The following is a 15,004-nucleotide window of genomic DNA, read 5'->3' as shown; positions in this document are numbered from 1 at the left end:
AAACTGTTTTAGAATAGAATAATAAATAAATTATAAATAAACATTTTAAAATATAATTATAGTCTAATATAAATCTTAAAATATCTTCAAAATTTAAAACACTACATAAAATATCATCAACCAAATACATATGATCTTATCAAAATCCAAATTCAAGTTAAATAGTAATAAAAGCATATCTAAATATAAATCCTAACATCATGGTTTATCAATCATCAAAATCCGTAAGGTGGGATGATCTTCACCTTCATTCCCACTTTGTTGAGCAGAAGAATCAAGAGATGCAGCACAAAGACCACTACTACCACTGCCACTTTGATATAAATCAGCATCAATTTCACCTAATAAAATATACATGTTATCATTATATTGTAAACTAATAACATTCTAATAAATCATTAGAAATTAAATATACTATACTCACGCAATAAGTCATCCACATTACTAGGAAGATCAGTCACTTTTTTTACAACCTCTTCAGTCACCCAAAAGTCAACTTGACTGATGCTTTCATAATCAATTGGATCATATTGTGTCTTTTGCTTTCTTTTTTCTTTTTCCTTCCTAAAAAGTTAAATACAATATATGAAGATTTAATAATTTACAAATTTGTTATGATAAAGATTACAAATGAAACAATATGATATTTCATGAAACATATATTACCTGGATTTAAGACGCAAATTATAGGTAACATAAACAATGTCATTCAGACTATCATGCTCCAATCTATTTCTTTTTTTTTGTATGAATTTGGTCAAAAAGACTCCAATTTCTCTCACACCCAAAAGAAGCAGATGCTTGGCTAAGAATGCGAACAGCTATTTTTTGTAAACATTGAGCAAAGCCTCCGAATAACCTCCATCATTCATCTACCAATTATAAAACTATAACATATTAGAAGATATCAATTAAGAACATAGGAGCCTAAAAGAAGTTATTATTAATTAAACAAATATTCAGCCATATTCTTACCAGGCATAAGTTCAGATGCAGCTCGAATAGCTTCTTGTCTATCAAAACTTTCCTTCCGAACTCTATATAAATGTATTTCTTTCATTGCCTGAACTGAATCCAAATTGTTACACTTGCGATACAAGGTAACAAGATCAAACAAACTTCGCATGACATCAGGTGCTTCTTTATAATTTTCATTAAAAAAGAATTTAGGATTCAAGAAGTAAGCTGCCGCATGAAGATCTTTCTTCAAATGCTTGTCCCATCTTGAGTTGATAATATCTGGAAAAATGGCGTCATCACAACATTAAACGAAATTTTACAATCCAAAAGCCACCGAGCAAACCGTTTATCAACCTCGTGTATCGCCTCTTTGTTTTGCAAAACACTTTTAATACTTGATTGAGCTCCTGGAGTTGTTCTTGGTGCAAACATAGGAGGAATGACTTTAGCTTTTTTCTTTGGAGCGCCTCCAACTCCTTACTGACTCGAAGTACGTTGTTGCTTCTGTTCTTCTTGAGCTATTGCCTCATCAATTGCATCCTCTACCTCATCACCACCCTCTTCACCAAAACTTACTTTTCTTTTCTTTCTGTTGGTTTGAATTTCTTTCAACAAACTTTCCATCTGTTATTTTACATCATATGGAACTTTAGGACATTCACTTTTTTTACAACCTCTTCAGTCACCCAAAAGTCAACTTGACTGATGCTTTCATAATCAATTGGATCATATTGTGTCTTTTGCTTTCTTTTTTCTTTTTCCTTCCTAAAAAGTTAAATACAATATATGAAGATTTAATAATTTACAAATTTGTTATGATAAAGATTACAAATGAAACAATATGATATTTCATGAAACATATATTACCTGGATTTAAGACGCAAATTATAGGTAACATAAACAATGTCATTCAGACTATCATGCTCCAATCTATTTCTTTTTTTTTGTATGAATTTGGTCAAAAAGACTCCAATTTCTCTCACACCCAAAAGAAGCAGATGCTTGGCTAAGAATGCGAACAGCTATTTTTTGTAAACATTGAGCAAAGCCTCCGAATAACCTCCATCATTCATCTACCAATTATAAAACTATAACATATTAGAAGATATCAATTAAGAACATAGGAGCCTAAAAGAAGTTATTATTAATTAAACAAATATTCAGCCATATTCTTACCAGGCATAAGTTCAGATGCAGCTCGAATAGCTTCTTGTCTATCAAAACTTTCCTTCCGAACTCTATATAAATGTATTTCTTTCATTGCCTGAACTGAATCCAAATTGTTACACTTGCGATACAAGGTAACAAGATCAAACAAACTTCGCATGACATCAGGTGCTTCTTTATAATTTTCATTAAAAAAGAATTTAGGATTCAAGAAGTAAGCTGCCGCATGAAGATCTTTCTTCAAATGCTTGTCCCATCTTGAGTTGATAATATCTGGAAAAATGGCGTCATCACAACATTAAACGAAATTTTACAATCCAAAAGCCACCGAGCAAACCGTTTATCAACCTCGTGTATCGCCTCTTTGTTTTGCAAAACACTTTTAATACTTGATTGAGCTCCTGGAGTTGTTCTTGGTGCAAACATAGGAGGAATGACTTTAGCTTTTTTCTTTGGAGCGCCTCCAACTCCTTACTGACTCGAAGTACGTTGTTGCTTCTGTTCTTCTTGAGCTATTGCCTCATCAATTGCATCCTCTACCTCATCACCACCCTCTTCACCAAAACTTACTTTTCTTTTCTTTCTGTTGGTTTGAATTTCTTTCAACAAACTTTCCATCTGTTATTTTACATCATATGGAACTTTAGGACATTTTTTCACGTCTCCAGTAATCTTTACTAGATGTTTCTTCATCCTGTGAATTCCACCTCCATTGAAAACTTGTAAACAAAATAAACATTGATATTGTGGTTTTTCATTCACCGTTTATAGAGCAACATATTTTCCAGCTAAATCTGTTTTTCCCCGTAGATTAGAAGAACATTGTGACTGACTATCGTTAGCACTACAGGAATTAGGATTAGCAGCATCATCATTCGAAATAGGAGGATCGACAAACATGTTATTATTCACAGAAACATTGTTATCAGCAGTTGCTTTTTGATTAATACTATTTTCCATAACTGAAATCAATAACAGCCACAACACAATGAAATTAAAAACAGCCACAACACAATGAAAATTAACAGCATAAAAATTAACCATGTTCTTAACCTAAAGCAGGAGCCAAACACAATGAAAATTAACAACATATTCTTAACTACAACACAAGACCATATCTGCTTACAGCATTCAGCCATTCAACACAATACAATTCTGCCTACAGCATTCAGCCATTCAACAAAACACAATTTTGCCTATAGCATTCAGCCATTCAACAATATTACAAAAGAGTCAGTTTCCACTTTCCAGCCTTAACAAAACACCAAAACAGAGTAACAAATTAACAATTACAAAACAGCAAAACACAAAAACATCAACATTAAGCGTTTTGGAATCAGAATCATACATTCTAATTTCTAACATAGAAGATGAAACAGAGGAGTCACTCACCTGGGTGCTGACGAAGCGAAGACCAGCGAAGACGAAGTGAGTGGCCAGCGAAGACGAAGCGGCGATGCTGAGGACCAGGCGACGGCGGTGGCGCTAAAGACCTGAGGACCGCGGGCTACTGGGCTGGGAATGCTTCGGAGGGCTAGGGTTAGTGAGAGTGTGAGACTGAGATGAATGAATGGGGGAAGAGACCAGGCGACTGCGGTGGCGCTGACGACCTGAGAACCCCGGCGACAGCGGTGGCTACTTGGCTGGGATTTGAGAATGCTTAGAGGGCTAGGGTTAGTGAGAGTATGAGACTGAGATGAATGAATGGGGGAAGAGACCAGGCAACGACGGTGGCACTGACGACCTGAGAACCCCGGCGACGGCAGTGGCTACTGGGCTGGGATTTGGGAATGCTTCCAAAGGGCTATGATTAGTGAGAGTGTGAGACTGAGATGAATAAATGGGGAAGAAGGGGGATTCACGAGTGGTAATCGGGTCGGGTTTTTTTTTTAACAATTAAAAATGGTGCCATTTTACTGTTTTAGAAGAACCAGCCAGTCACCGGTCCGATCTAACCGGTCGATTTTCAGCCGATTTATCGATTTTTTTACGATTTTTTTCCAGCGGTTAATAGAAGAGAATCAGACCGCTTGTATCGTTGGTTTGCAATTAAACCAATCAAACCAGTCGATCCGGTCCGATTTTCAGAACCTTTTCAACTTTTAACTTTCTCATTCTAATTTCTTTATCCTCGCCAAAAAGATGGGCAAGTGTTGTACATTGATTACACTCTTTCTTCGATTTCTCACTCTTAGCTCAATGCTTATTCAAAGGGTTTCAACAGTTAAACAGGCTACACATATTTTTATTTTTTTGATACATGTCCCTACCATAAAATTTGTTGAAGTGTACATTCAATAAATATGATTTGTGATTAAAAACTATTTTAATAGACAAAATTTAAATTAATTTTTATAAATATTATTATTATTATAAAGCATGACACATCATTATCATTAAGTTAGATAATTATCAAACTTCTTTCATGATCAATTAAAAACCACCGAAGCCAAAAAAGAACAAATAGAGAGGGAGAGCGTGAAACCATATTGGAAACCTCCATAGACACGTGACCCTCACCAATATTTCTGAGCTTGATTTTTTGAGATCTGTAACTCTGATTAACCACTATTTTATAGTTTATATTATGTTTAATTGAGTAATTTTTATCAAATTTTTGCCCACTTATTCATATGATTTGCATGATTTTACAATTCTTTCTTAGTTTAGTTCTCTGATTGAAAACTTGCTTCCTAGATATCTTTTAATTATGTATTTTAATTCTCCTTTATACCATTCGATTCCGTGATCCGTATGTTAAGTGTTTCGGGTTTCATAAGGGAGGAATGGCTTAGAGAATGGAGAGAAAACTTGCAAAAATGGATGGAACACAAGAAACCAAAGAGATGACCAACGAATACCGACGCGGACGCATGGCTCATGCGACCACGCGAATTGGACAAAATCACATCGACGCGTATGTGTGCTTGACACGTACGCGTGGATTAGAGTTCGCGCAAACGATGCGAGCGCGTGCCTGACGCGCACGCGTGGAGAGGAAATTCAGGAAACACTGGGGACGATTTTAGGCCGCGTTTTGACTCAATTTTCGTCCCAAAAACACAGAATAAAGCCAGGGAACATGCAGAGACTTAATGGATATTGAGCAGAAGCGGATAATTCATAATTTTAGGTTTTTAGATGTAGTTTTTAGAGAGAGAGGTTCTCTCCTCTCTCTTAAGATTAGGATTAGGATCAGGATTTCTATTAGAATTAGGAATTCATCTTCTTCAAATCACAGGTTCAATGTTCCTTTTATTTATTTTCTCAATTTAGTTTATGAACTCTTTATGTTTAGATTGATTTCCTTTTATTAATGCAATTTGAGGTATTTCAGATCTGTGATTTTTATTCAGCTTTTTACATTCTTATCTTTGGTTGATCAATTGGAGACTCATGAGTTATCAAACTCATCGTGATTGATAATTGTTATTTTTGCTAATTGATTTGAATTCCAATGACTCTAGTCTTTTCTTAGGAATTGACTAGGACGTGAAGGACCAAATTGATTAGTCCACTTGACCTTCCTTTGTTTAGTAAAGGTTAACTAAGTTGGATTAAAACCCAATTCTCATCACCATTGATAAGGATAACTAGGATAGCACTTCTTACTCTCATACCTTGCCAAGAGTTTTATTAATTATTAATTTATTTTTCTTGTCAATTAAATTACTTGTTCAACCCTTTTAAAAACTCCAAAATATACCTTTGTATAACCAATAATAAAAACACATCCCTGCAATTCCTTGAGAAGACGACTCGAGGTTTAAATACTTCGATTATCAATTTTATCAAGGGTTTGTTACTTGTGACAACCAAAACTTTTGTACGAAAGGATTCTCTGTTGGTTTAGAAACTATACTTATAATGCGATCATATTTGTGAAATTCTTTACCGATAGAAAATCTGATTGTCAAACTCCAATAAAAAATATAATCCGATAAAAGTGTTTATATCTTTCTTATCTACACGTTGGCATTACTTTTGTTTGGTGGAAGCTGATGGTGACGTAGCTCTCCTTTCCCTTGAGTTTGGTCAATTGGAGTTCTAGGAGGCACTGATAATTTCTGACGTTTTTCTCTTCAACAACTTGCTCAGAAAGTTTCTATGGAGTTTCCGTTGTTGTGATTTCTACACGAAGGTAGGGTTTGGTAATTTTATAACTATTTAAAGTGAATTGGATGAATGAATGTTAGTTTGATTGATTATCGTTTGAATTTAAATGAGTTTATGTTGAATTATTGTTGTTTGCTTGAGATTTTGGGTCGACTATGAATGAACGGCCAGCTGGAGTGTTTGATGATTTTTAGATTGGAATATTATTAAGGATAAAGTATAAATTGGCGCGGTGTGATGACAGAGAGATTAAATTAAAGTTGTAAAAAATCGGTAACCGAAAGACTCAAAAATGGATTAAAAATACAAGTAATATTTTGAAAGGGAAGGGTTAAGGGTTTTGGTTTTGGTATAAGAGAAAGATTAATATTTAAATTTTTTTTGAAAAGTAACACTGTATTTGTATATAAAAATCGAGATACAATTTGTAATTATATAAGTTTTTGGGCATTTTGGATAATAAATAAAGTGCACGGGTAAAAATGGGTATTTTATAAAAGTTCAGGTTATTTTTATAAATATGAAAATAAGTGAGGGTTCGAATATAATTTTATAAAATATTAAGGTTAAAAAAATAGAATATTAAAAAGTTTGTGATTTAAAAATAATTAATAAAAGTTTAAAAATAAGATTTTATAAACTAAGTTTTAAAAAAAATATGTATATATATTATTTATTTATCATTTAAATTACTCTATTTATATTATTGTTAATATTTTATTATAAAATTAATTAATAGAGATATTATTAATATTATTATAAGTCAGAGAAGAACAAACAGAGTGGTCCTAAAAGTTTTAGAGAATGCAGACTTAATTAAAGTAATATATAATTCTTTTTCATAAGACACTTAGGAAAAGGTGAGGGAATAATGCAGAGATAAATTATATTATAGAATGATAAGAAAAGAAAGAAAAGAAAAATATTAAAGAACCTCTGCCACAGGAGAGCAGAGAATAAATATTAAAAGAATTTAAAAGAATCCTGCCAAAGGAGGGCAAAGCATAGAAAAGAAAGAAAGAAAGAACAAAAAAATGAGATAAGGAGAGATATGGTGGTGAGTCCACCGAGATTTACTTTTCAGAGATATATCTGCCACTCTAGGAGATGGTTGCACCTGTAAGACAGAGGTTGCTTACAGAAGTTATGTTTGTATACATCGGCTCAAGAGAGTCGCACCTGTAAGACAGAGGTTGTTTACAGAGATTATAGCACTGGAAGCCAAACTCAAACAAAGCTTGCTAAGTTAAATCGAAATATAATTCAATAAATAACAGAGAATAAAAGAATTAAAGAATAAAAGAAACTAAAAGAAATATCTGCCACAGGAGAGTAGAGAACAAAGATTAAAAGAATTTGATGAACGTCTACCACAGGTGAGCAGATAGAAAAGAAGGTATTAATTAAAGGGATCTCTATCATAGTAGAGCAGAGAGCAAAGATTAAAACAGAGTTGAGTGTTGTTTGGGCCTTAGGGCCAAGTGTCTAGTGGGGACGGCGATGCGTAACGCTCACTTGATACTATATGGACAGCTCAGTGGGGATAGCGATGCGTAACGCTCACTGGAAAGACCGAAAGGAAGGTTCCCCGATGATGACGGCAATGCGTAACGCTCATGGATGGAACGTTGGCTAAGATAGGGACGGCGATACGAAATGCTTATATTAGGACTAGTGTCGAAAATCGGACAACAAACCAACACATGAGCTCATGGCCTGTATAGGACTAGACATGCATCATACTTCTTTAGGCATATTTGTTTGTGATTGTGTTTTCTATGATTGTGTGTGCTTGTGATTGAATTCTATGTTCTGTAAGGCTACGTTTGTTTACAAAGATAGGACACTGAGACAGTGACACAGAAGCACAGAATCATGTTTGGTAGAGGAGACATAGACAGAGACAATGTGTCCAGAAACACTGAATTAGTGTATTTTGTGTCCATCTTGACAGGAAAGACACGAAGACACTAACAAGGGACACAATTTATTCTTTATTTTTTCTTTTATTATTCTTATTAATTTTTCATGATTATATTTTTTATCTCAATTTTTTTTAAAAAAAATGAGAATAAATTGTATTTTCATATTTGTTCTAATTTATCACCAAATAGAATACAATAACACAAAATTTTGTATCTCTGTCCTTCAATGTCTTGTCCTGTTCTATTTTCAGTGTCTTGTCTTATCCTGTTCTCAAAAACAAACGCAACCTAATTGCTAAGTTGGATTATACTTTGTTGACTGTTGTTATTGACTGGAAACATAATGAAACGAACTTAACTTCTAACACTGACCCTACTAAGAACTCCCCAATTCTTACCCCCTATTTTCTCCCTTTTCAGCTACAGGTGCGAAGGTTTAGTGCGGAGTTACAGGAATACAGAAGATTCTGTTCACGAGTTGAGTTGTTAGAATTTATTTTCCTCTCATCGTTTATTGTTTTTCGTTTTTAGAGGGGTAGGATTTGTTTTGAGAATATTTAAATAAGTCTATGTATTTAATACTATGTAAATATATAAATACTTTTGTGATTAAGTGATTGAAAATAAAGTTTTCTCTCGTCTTCTTAATTAAGGTTTTGGTTCGTATTCACGAAAGATCAATATTAAATAAAGATGGTATAAAATAAAAAGGTTCAGAGATAAATAACGCCTAAACTTTTAGTACGATAATGAAATACTAAAAGTTAAGGTGTACACTCCCTAGTTAAGCATCAAAAATCAACAACTTTGAAAGCAAAAGACATACTTTTACATCTATGTTAATGATTAGAAAATTTCTTCTTGCTCGAGTTTGGTTTCAGCACATTTCACATTTAACTCTGTGTCTTCATCTTTGTAAAAAAAACTTGGAATATGACACTTTCTAGATTTGGTGGTGATAAAATTAAAAGCTACATAAGACCGAGATATATATATATATATATTCTTTTGAATGTCATATTCTAGACTTGTATTTATCATGTTTTAGCAAGTTGTAAGTAATTATATTTTGAGTTAAATTTCAAAATAATCCTTGAATTAGCACTCAAATTTTAAAATAATCCTTAAAATTAATAATTATTTAAATTTGTCTGTAAAATTGTTCTCCAAAACTCACAATAGTCCTTAAAATAATTTATTGGAAACCACTCAAAACAACGTTGTTTTATTCTTTCTCAGTTCTTCTTTCCCTTCTCCTTCCCTTTCTCCATTTCCAATTTTCCTACGGTCCTTTTTCCCTTCCTCTACCCTTACCCAATTTCCCTTTTTTTTTCCCATTCACGCTCCCCTTTTTCTTCTCCAACCCATTCCCAATTTCTCTTTTTCTTTTTCTCTTTCCCTTTCTCCATTTCCAATTTTCCCACGGTCCTTTTTTCCTTCCTCAACCCAATTTTCCTTTTCTTTTCCGGTCCTTTTTTCCTTCCTCAACCGTTGCCCAATTTCCCTTTCACGCTCCCATTTTTCTTCTCCAACCCATTCCCAATTTCTCCTGTCCTTTTTCTTTCCTTTTCGGCCCATTCCCAATTTCTCTTATTCTTTTTCTTTCCTTTTCGGCAATCCGTGCCAATAAAAAGCAGGATTTTGTGAGTAACTCAAATGAAACAAAACAATAATTTGTTAATCACAGAAAAATAATAAAAGATGAAAAGAATTGTCACTCTTTTTTAAGAGGAAATAACCGAAGAGAGAAAGGTTACAGTCATGGTCTATCTTCTTTTCAGATACAAATTATGATTTCCTTTTGTGAAGCTCTATTGCCTTTTCAGCCTTTTATAATGTTTCTAATTTTCAGACTCCATTTTTCTGATGAAGTGAATTTTGTTTTATTCATCTGAATTTTGTATGTTATTTTTTTTCATGATCATCACAAAGCTTAGCCAATTTGATTCAATTATTGTATTTGAATTTTCAATGTTTTGTGAATTGGATACAATTTGGAAGGGAAGGAAAGAGGAAAGGAAAGGGAAAGCCTGGGATTCCTTTTTTTCTCTATATAAATATAAAATGACCTAGTTTTAGTGTCGAGGACAATTTCAAAAATGAATTTGAGTAATTATTAATTTGAGAGATTAACCTCGAGTGTAAGTTCAAATTACTCTGAGATTTAACTCTTATATTTTTTACCGGCTGTAAGTGTTTTTTTTTTCTTCCACTTTAATCTAGTAATTATATTTTTTACCTGTTAGATGAATAATTGTTATTATTATTATTACAATTATTATTTCGTTTATTTGTTATATGTTCAACAGATAAAGAAATCAATGGTAGCAGCGGAGGCAGCACATGCTAGGGGATCTGCTGGCCAAGCACCCTTGAATGTCCTTGGCTCTCCCAACCCTAAAAACTGATGAGAGATGCAAAGTGTTTATGTATTGTGTAATTAAGGAGAAACCCCTTCGAAAAGGTAACTAAAATTATATTGAATTGAACCAAGCAGGTTTTCCTGTGTGCATTCTAAAAAATATCCATAACAGTAAGTAAAATTAAAACTAACATCTAAATCAAAGAAATCAGTGTAACAGTCTCAAAACAGATCCCAGATAAAAAGATCGAACAGATCACAAGAAAACGAAAAAAAGATTAAAAAGAAACTTATGCGGTGAGAAGGACGGCGCCGCCATTGTCCTTGATCTTCTTCTCAGCGAGCTTGGAAATAAGCTTAGCCTTGACGACAACAGGCTGGTTCTGAGGGAGCACACCTTTTCCCAAGACCTTGAAGTAACCGTTCTGCGTGACATCGATCAACGGAGCCTTCTTCTCCGCGGAAGCCTTATCCTTCACCTCTTGCGGGACGAGTGACCAGAGTTGGTCAATGTTAACGGTTGGACAGTAAAACTTGTTGCGATGCTTGTTGAAGTAGCGCATACCTACCTTACCGAAGTATCCGGGATGGTACTTGTCAAATAGGATTCGGTGGTGGTGCATGCCACCGGCGTTACCACGACCTCCAGGATGCTTGCGGTGCTTTCCGATACGACCATGCCCAGCGCTCACGTGACCGCGCTTCTTGCGATTCTTCTTCAAGCGGGTTGTCATTTTCAATCGAATGTGAAGTGAACGTAGGGCTCGGCGGACAGAGATAGCAGATTAGGGTTTGGGTGTTTGGGAGTATTTTATAATTGGGTGAGGAGCTTTTGCTTTTATGGGCTTGAGCCGTGTGGGCTAACCTTAGATTCTAACAAAAAACCTTACCGAAGAGTTTTAAATATAACAAGAATACTGATATTTTAGTTGTTTTAATTGTTAATCTAAATTATTAAAAATATATATAATATATATTAATTAAAATTAACGATTAAAATAATTAGAATATTGGTGTTCTTCAATATACTTTAAATTTTTCCAAAACTTAATTGTAAAAATTAGATCTTTATCTTTTGGGTGCCGAAAATCTCTTAAAAAAAAAATTAGTTTTGCGTAATATACTATTAATCATATAAAAATATACAAAAGATGTCGAAAAAGTAATATTTTTTAATTAATATACCTTTTAAATTTCATGCAGAACTTAATGCCTATCTCTTAAAAATAGTCTACCAAATTCACATTTTAAAGCTTTTGAAAATTCTCTACGTAGTATTTTATAAATACATAAGAAAATATCTACCAAAATTTGTATTATCTTTTCAAAAAATCATTTAGGAATTATGATGAGTTTACAATCAATTCACGCTTCTTATCCTAAGATATCATTTAATTTCTATACACCAATTCACAAACAAATCTTATATTTAGTACAAAGAAAATATAAGAAACTAATTTTAGTTACTCAATATTAATCAATTTTTTTAATTATAAAAATTCTCATTTTTTTTAAATTTAAAATTTAAAAATAAAAATTTATGATTTATAATTTAAAATTTAATATTTAAAATGAACTAATATTAACTAATAAAAATTAATTTCTTAGCGTTACATGCACCTATATTACTCTTTTACAGATTGACATCTTCTCTAAAATGAAAATTAATTAGCCTCTATTGTGTAAATCAATCAAGAGCAAGTCATGACATTCATGAACATTATGTTTTAATAGATACACTTCTTTTTTAGACATGTTGCCTCAGTGTACATATCATCAATGTACATAAACTAAGTGGCCAAGACAAAATCACCAAGTAGATTAATAAACCTGTCCCTAACAAAATGAGAAAACTAATTTAAGTCTTTTAACATGTGGGATGATCTTCCACAACTAATTCACCCTGAAGAAATTGCACAATATGAAATTAAGATCATTTTCAACAACTCTTGACACTTGTTTACAATCTATCAAATCACCAACTGTTTCAGAGTAAAAAATGATATATCCTGCAATAAGAGTATTGTAGAATTAGTTAAATCATACACTAGGAGAAAACACAAATAAATGAGGGGTTATTAAATGCTGCAGCAGAACCTGAAGAAGAAGGGAATAGTATAATGTTTCTTTCATTCTATTAACCAGCATATATTTGTAAACACATAAATCATTGTTTCAACACACACGTGCATATGCAGAACAGAACAAATCTAGAAGTAAAGGTTTATCAAATTGCATAATGATCACTGCTCAAGTACAATAGTCTTAACTCTTAATTTGATAACTATACTCATTTCATTATGATCTAGCCTATTTGCATTTTTAATATGTTTCAAAACCCAAGTCTTATTTACACAGGATAGAGAAACTCATCAAAATCATGTTTGCAATGCCAAAACAGCAACCTCGTATCCATTGAACCACAGAAAACTACTTGTTAGGAACCACCATATCCTAAATATAAGACAAAAAGTTTCAAATGAACCAAAACTAAAAGCAACAAATAAAGGAGGGTGGAAAAGTAACTGATCTTTGGCATCCAAAATAAATTTTGGATGTAAACTAAACATGCTTTAACTAAATCTTAATCAAAAGTTCTCGACTTCCAATCTTCCGGCAGCTATGGTAGCTCCGCCAGCCAGAAAGGAAGAATGATGGAACAACCCTTTCTTTTTCTGTGGGTTACTACAATGTGTCAGTATGCTGGGTGGAATGAAATTCTGAGGGCACCGAGGGGTGTGTAAGGGTTTTTTTTTTCCATTTCTTAACAAAAAAGATTGGGCTACACTCTAGAGTCTAGATAGATTTAGAGTGATTTTGTTATCACGTAGGTTCGGATATTAACGGACCAATTGTGTAATTAATGTTAAGGACGGCAGCCGAGGCTTGGGCTAGTGGCACGATCTGTTGCCTCGCAAGTAGCTGCATCCGGGTTCAAATCCTAGTAGAGGTAATATGAACCCTTAAGTAAACTCATGTAGTGTGTGTGAGTGTGTTGAGTGGGTGTGTAATACATGAGTAATGCCTAGGATTAGGGGCTGTCTAATCCATCTGACCAAAAAAAAAAAAAAATGTTAAGGACGGGCACACGGAGGTCATCTTCCGTGGTTACAAGGTGAGTTTTCTTTTTCTATAGTTATATTTGTCAGATTATATATCTTTCATCGGTACAAATGGTCATTTATTCAAAAAGGACATTAATTTGTCTTAGAATAATAATTTTTTTTAGGTTCTAGTTGTCTTATAATAAAATTTGTTAGAGACATTTGTCCAATCAATATATTAAAATTTTGATTCAAAATAATGAAAGACCAATCTATTTTAAGAATTTCAAGAAAATAAAAATTTGTTAAAAATTAGAATGTCATATTTAAAATCCGTTGGAGATCAGTGTTTTCACAAGATAAGAAATTGATCTTAATTAATCATTTCATGGCTCATTAATCCACTCTTCGCGCCAATAGATTTTAATACATAGACTTATTAGGGAAGAAGACTTTGACATTGAGTTGAGGAAGAAAACAACTTTCATAGCTAGGAAGTAGGGACTAGGAAGGGTACTTTACAGCTTCTTGCCATTTTCGTCTTAGAGATATGACTTTATATTTATTTTTTGACGGACTATTGCCAATTTGGAATTCATCATAAAATAGTGTTTGGTTAATATAATATGAGAGAGGAAACAAAAATATTGAGAAGAAAGACATATTTAAATGGAAAATAAGAAATATCCATAGAATAACGGGATACAGAACAATTTTTAGACTAATTTCTACACTTTCAAAGTTCGCTTATCTCCAATATTTTATTCTAATACAGAAACCAAATGCGATATCCATTTATCTTACTTTCTTTTCTCTGCTAATTTCAATATTAGAGGATGGTGTGTAACAATTTTGTGCTTTTTTACATGGTTGATGTAGGAGCGGCAGAGTAAGTGTCGAACTAAGAACTCTTCATTAAAAAAAAAAAACTTTTAATTACTAAGTCAAACTCTTCAATTGAAAGTGCAACACTTTTATTTATATAAAAACCAAATCTATTTACTGATACATAAATACCAAATTACAATTCCAAAATCTCATTAGATTATTGAATAATGTATTTTTCGTGACCCACGAGTTAAAGACGGATATGGTTAGGACTGGTATGTTATAACTTATAAACCCTAGATAAAATTTGGTCTAAACCCTACCAATTGCCACTCCTCGGTGGATGGTTGCCGCAGCAAAATATTTATTTTTTCAATTTTAGGACCCTTCCTTCAGTTAGGTTCACATCATGGTAAACATCCTTTGTGGTCCATTCACTAGTTTGTCTTAAAACCATGAAGAAATCAAGGTGTGGGAGAGGCCGAAAGGGCCTTCAACTACGAGATTAGTCAATGAATGTGACAATTTGCCAATACCAAACCAGTTCCCCTATATTGTAAGGCAGTGCCCCGGACCCGGAATTCCACAATAGAGAGCACATC

The 15,004-nt window shown here is 33.2% G+C and overlaps 1 protein-coding gene and 1 long non-coding RNA gene across 2 annotated transcripts; both read right to left on the bottom strand.

Moving 5' to 3' along the window:
* Positions 1-251: 251 nt before the first annotated feature.
* Positions 252-2,987, bottom strand: LOC130963707 (uncharacterized). Its single transcript, XR_009079831.1, has 6 exons — positions 2,137-2,987; positions 1,828-2,033; positions 976-1,725; positions 667-872; positions 425-564; positions 252-341 (listed from the first exon to the last, which is right to left on the bottom strand). It is a non-coding gene; the product is annotated as an uncharacterized LOC130963707 (long non-coding RNA).
* Positions 2,988-10,608: 7,621 nt separating this feature from the next.
* LOC130960528 (60S ribosomal protein L27a-3-like) lies at positions 10,609-11,344 on the bottom strand. Its single transcript, XM_057885945.1, has one exon. It carries the CDS (start codon positions 11,262-11,264, stop codon positions 10,821-10,823), a length of 444 nt encoding a protein of 147 aa, XP_057741928.1. The 5' UTR covers positions 11,265-11,344; the 3' UTR covers positions 10,609-10,820.
* Between the last annotated feature and the right edge of the window lie 3,660 nt (positions 11,345-15,004).

The sequence above is a fragment of the Arachis stenosperma genome, chromosome 2 (genome assembly GCF_014773155.1).
Source record: "Arachis stenosperma cultivar V10309 chromosome 2, arast.V10309.gnm1.PFL2, whole genome shotgun sequence".
Classification (NCBI taxonomy): Eukaryota; Viridiplantae; Streptophyta; class Magnoliopsida; order Fabales; family Fabaceae; genus Arachis; species Arachis stenosperma.
Note: the sequence above shows the minus strand (reverse complement) of the source record. Positions and strands in the feature narration are given on the sequence as shown.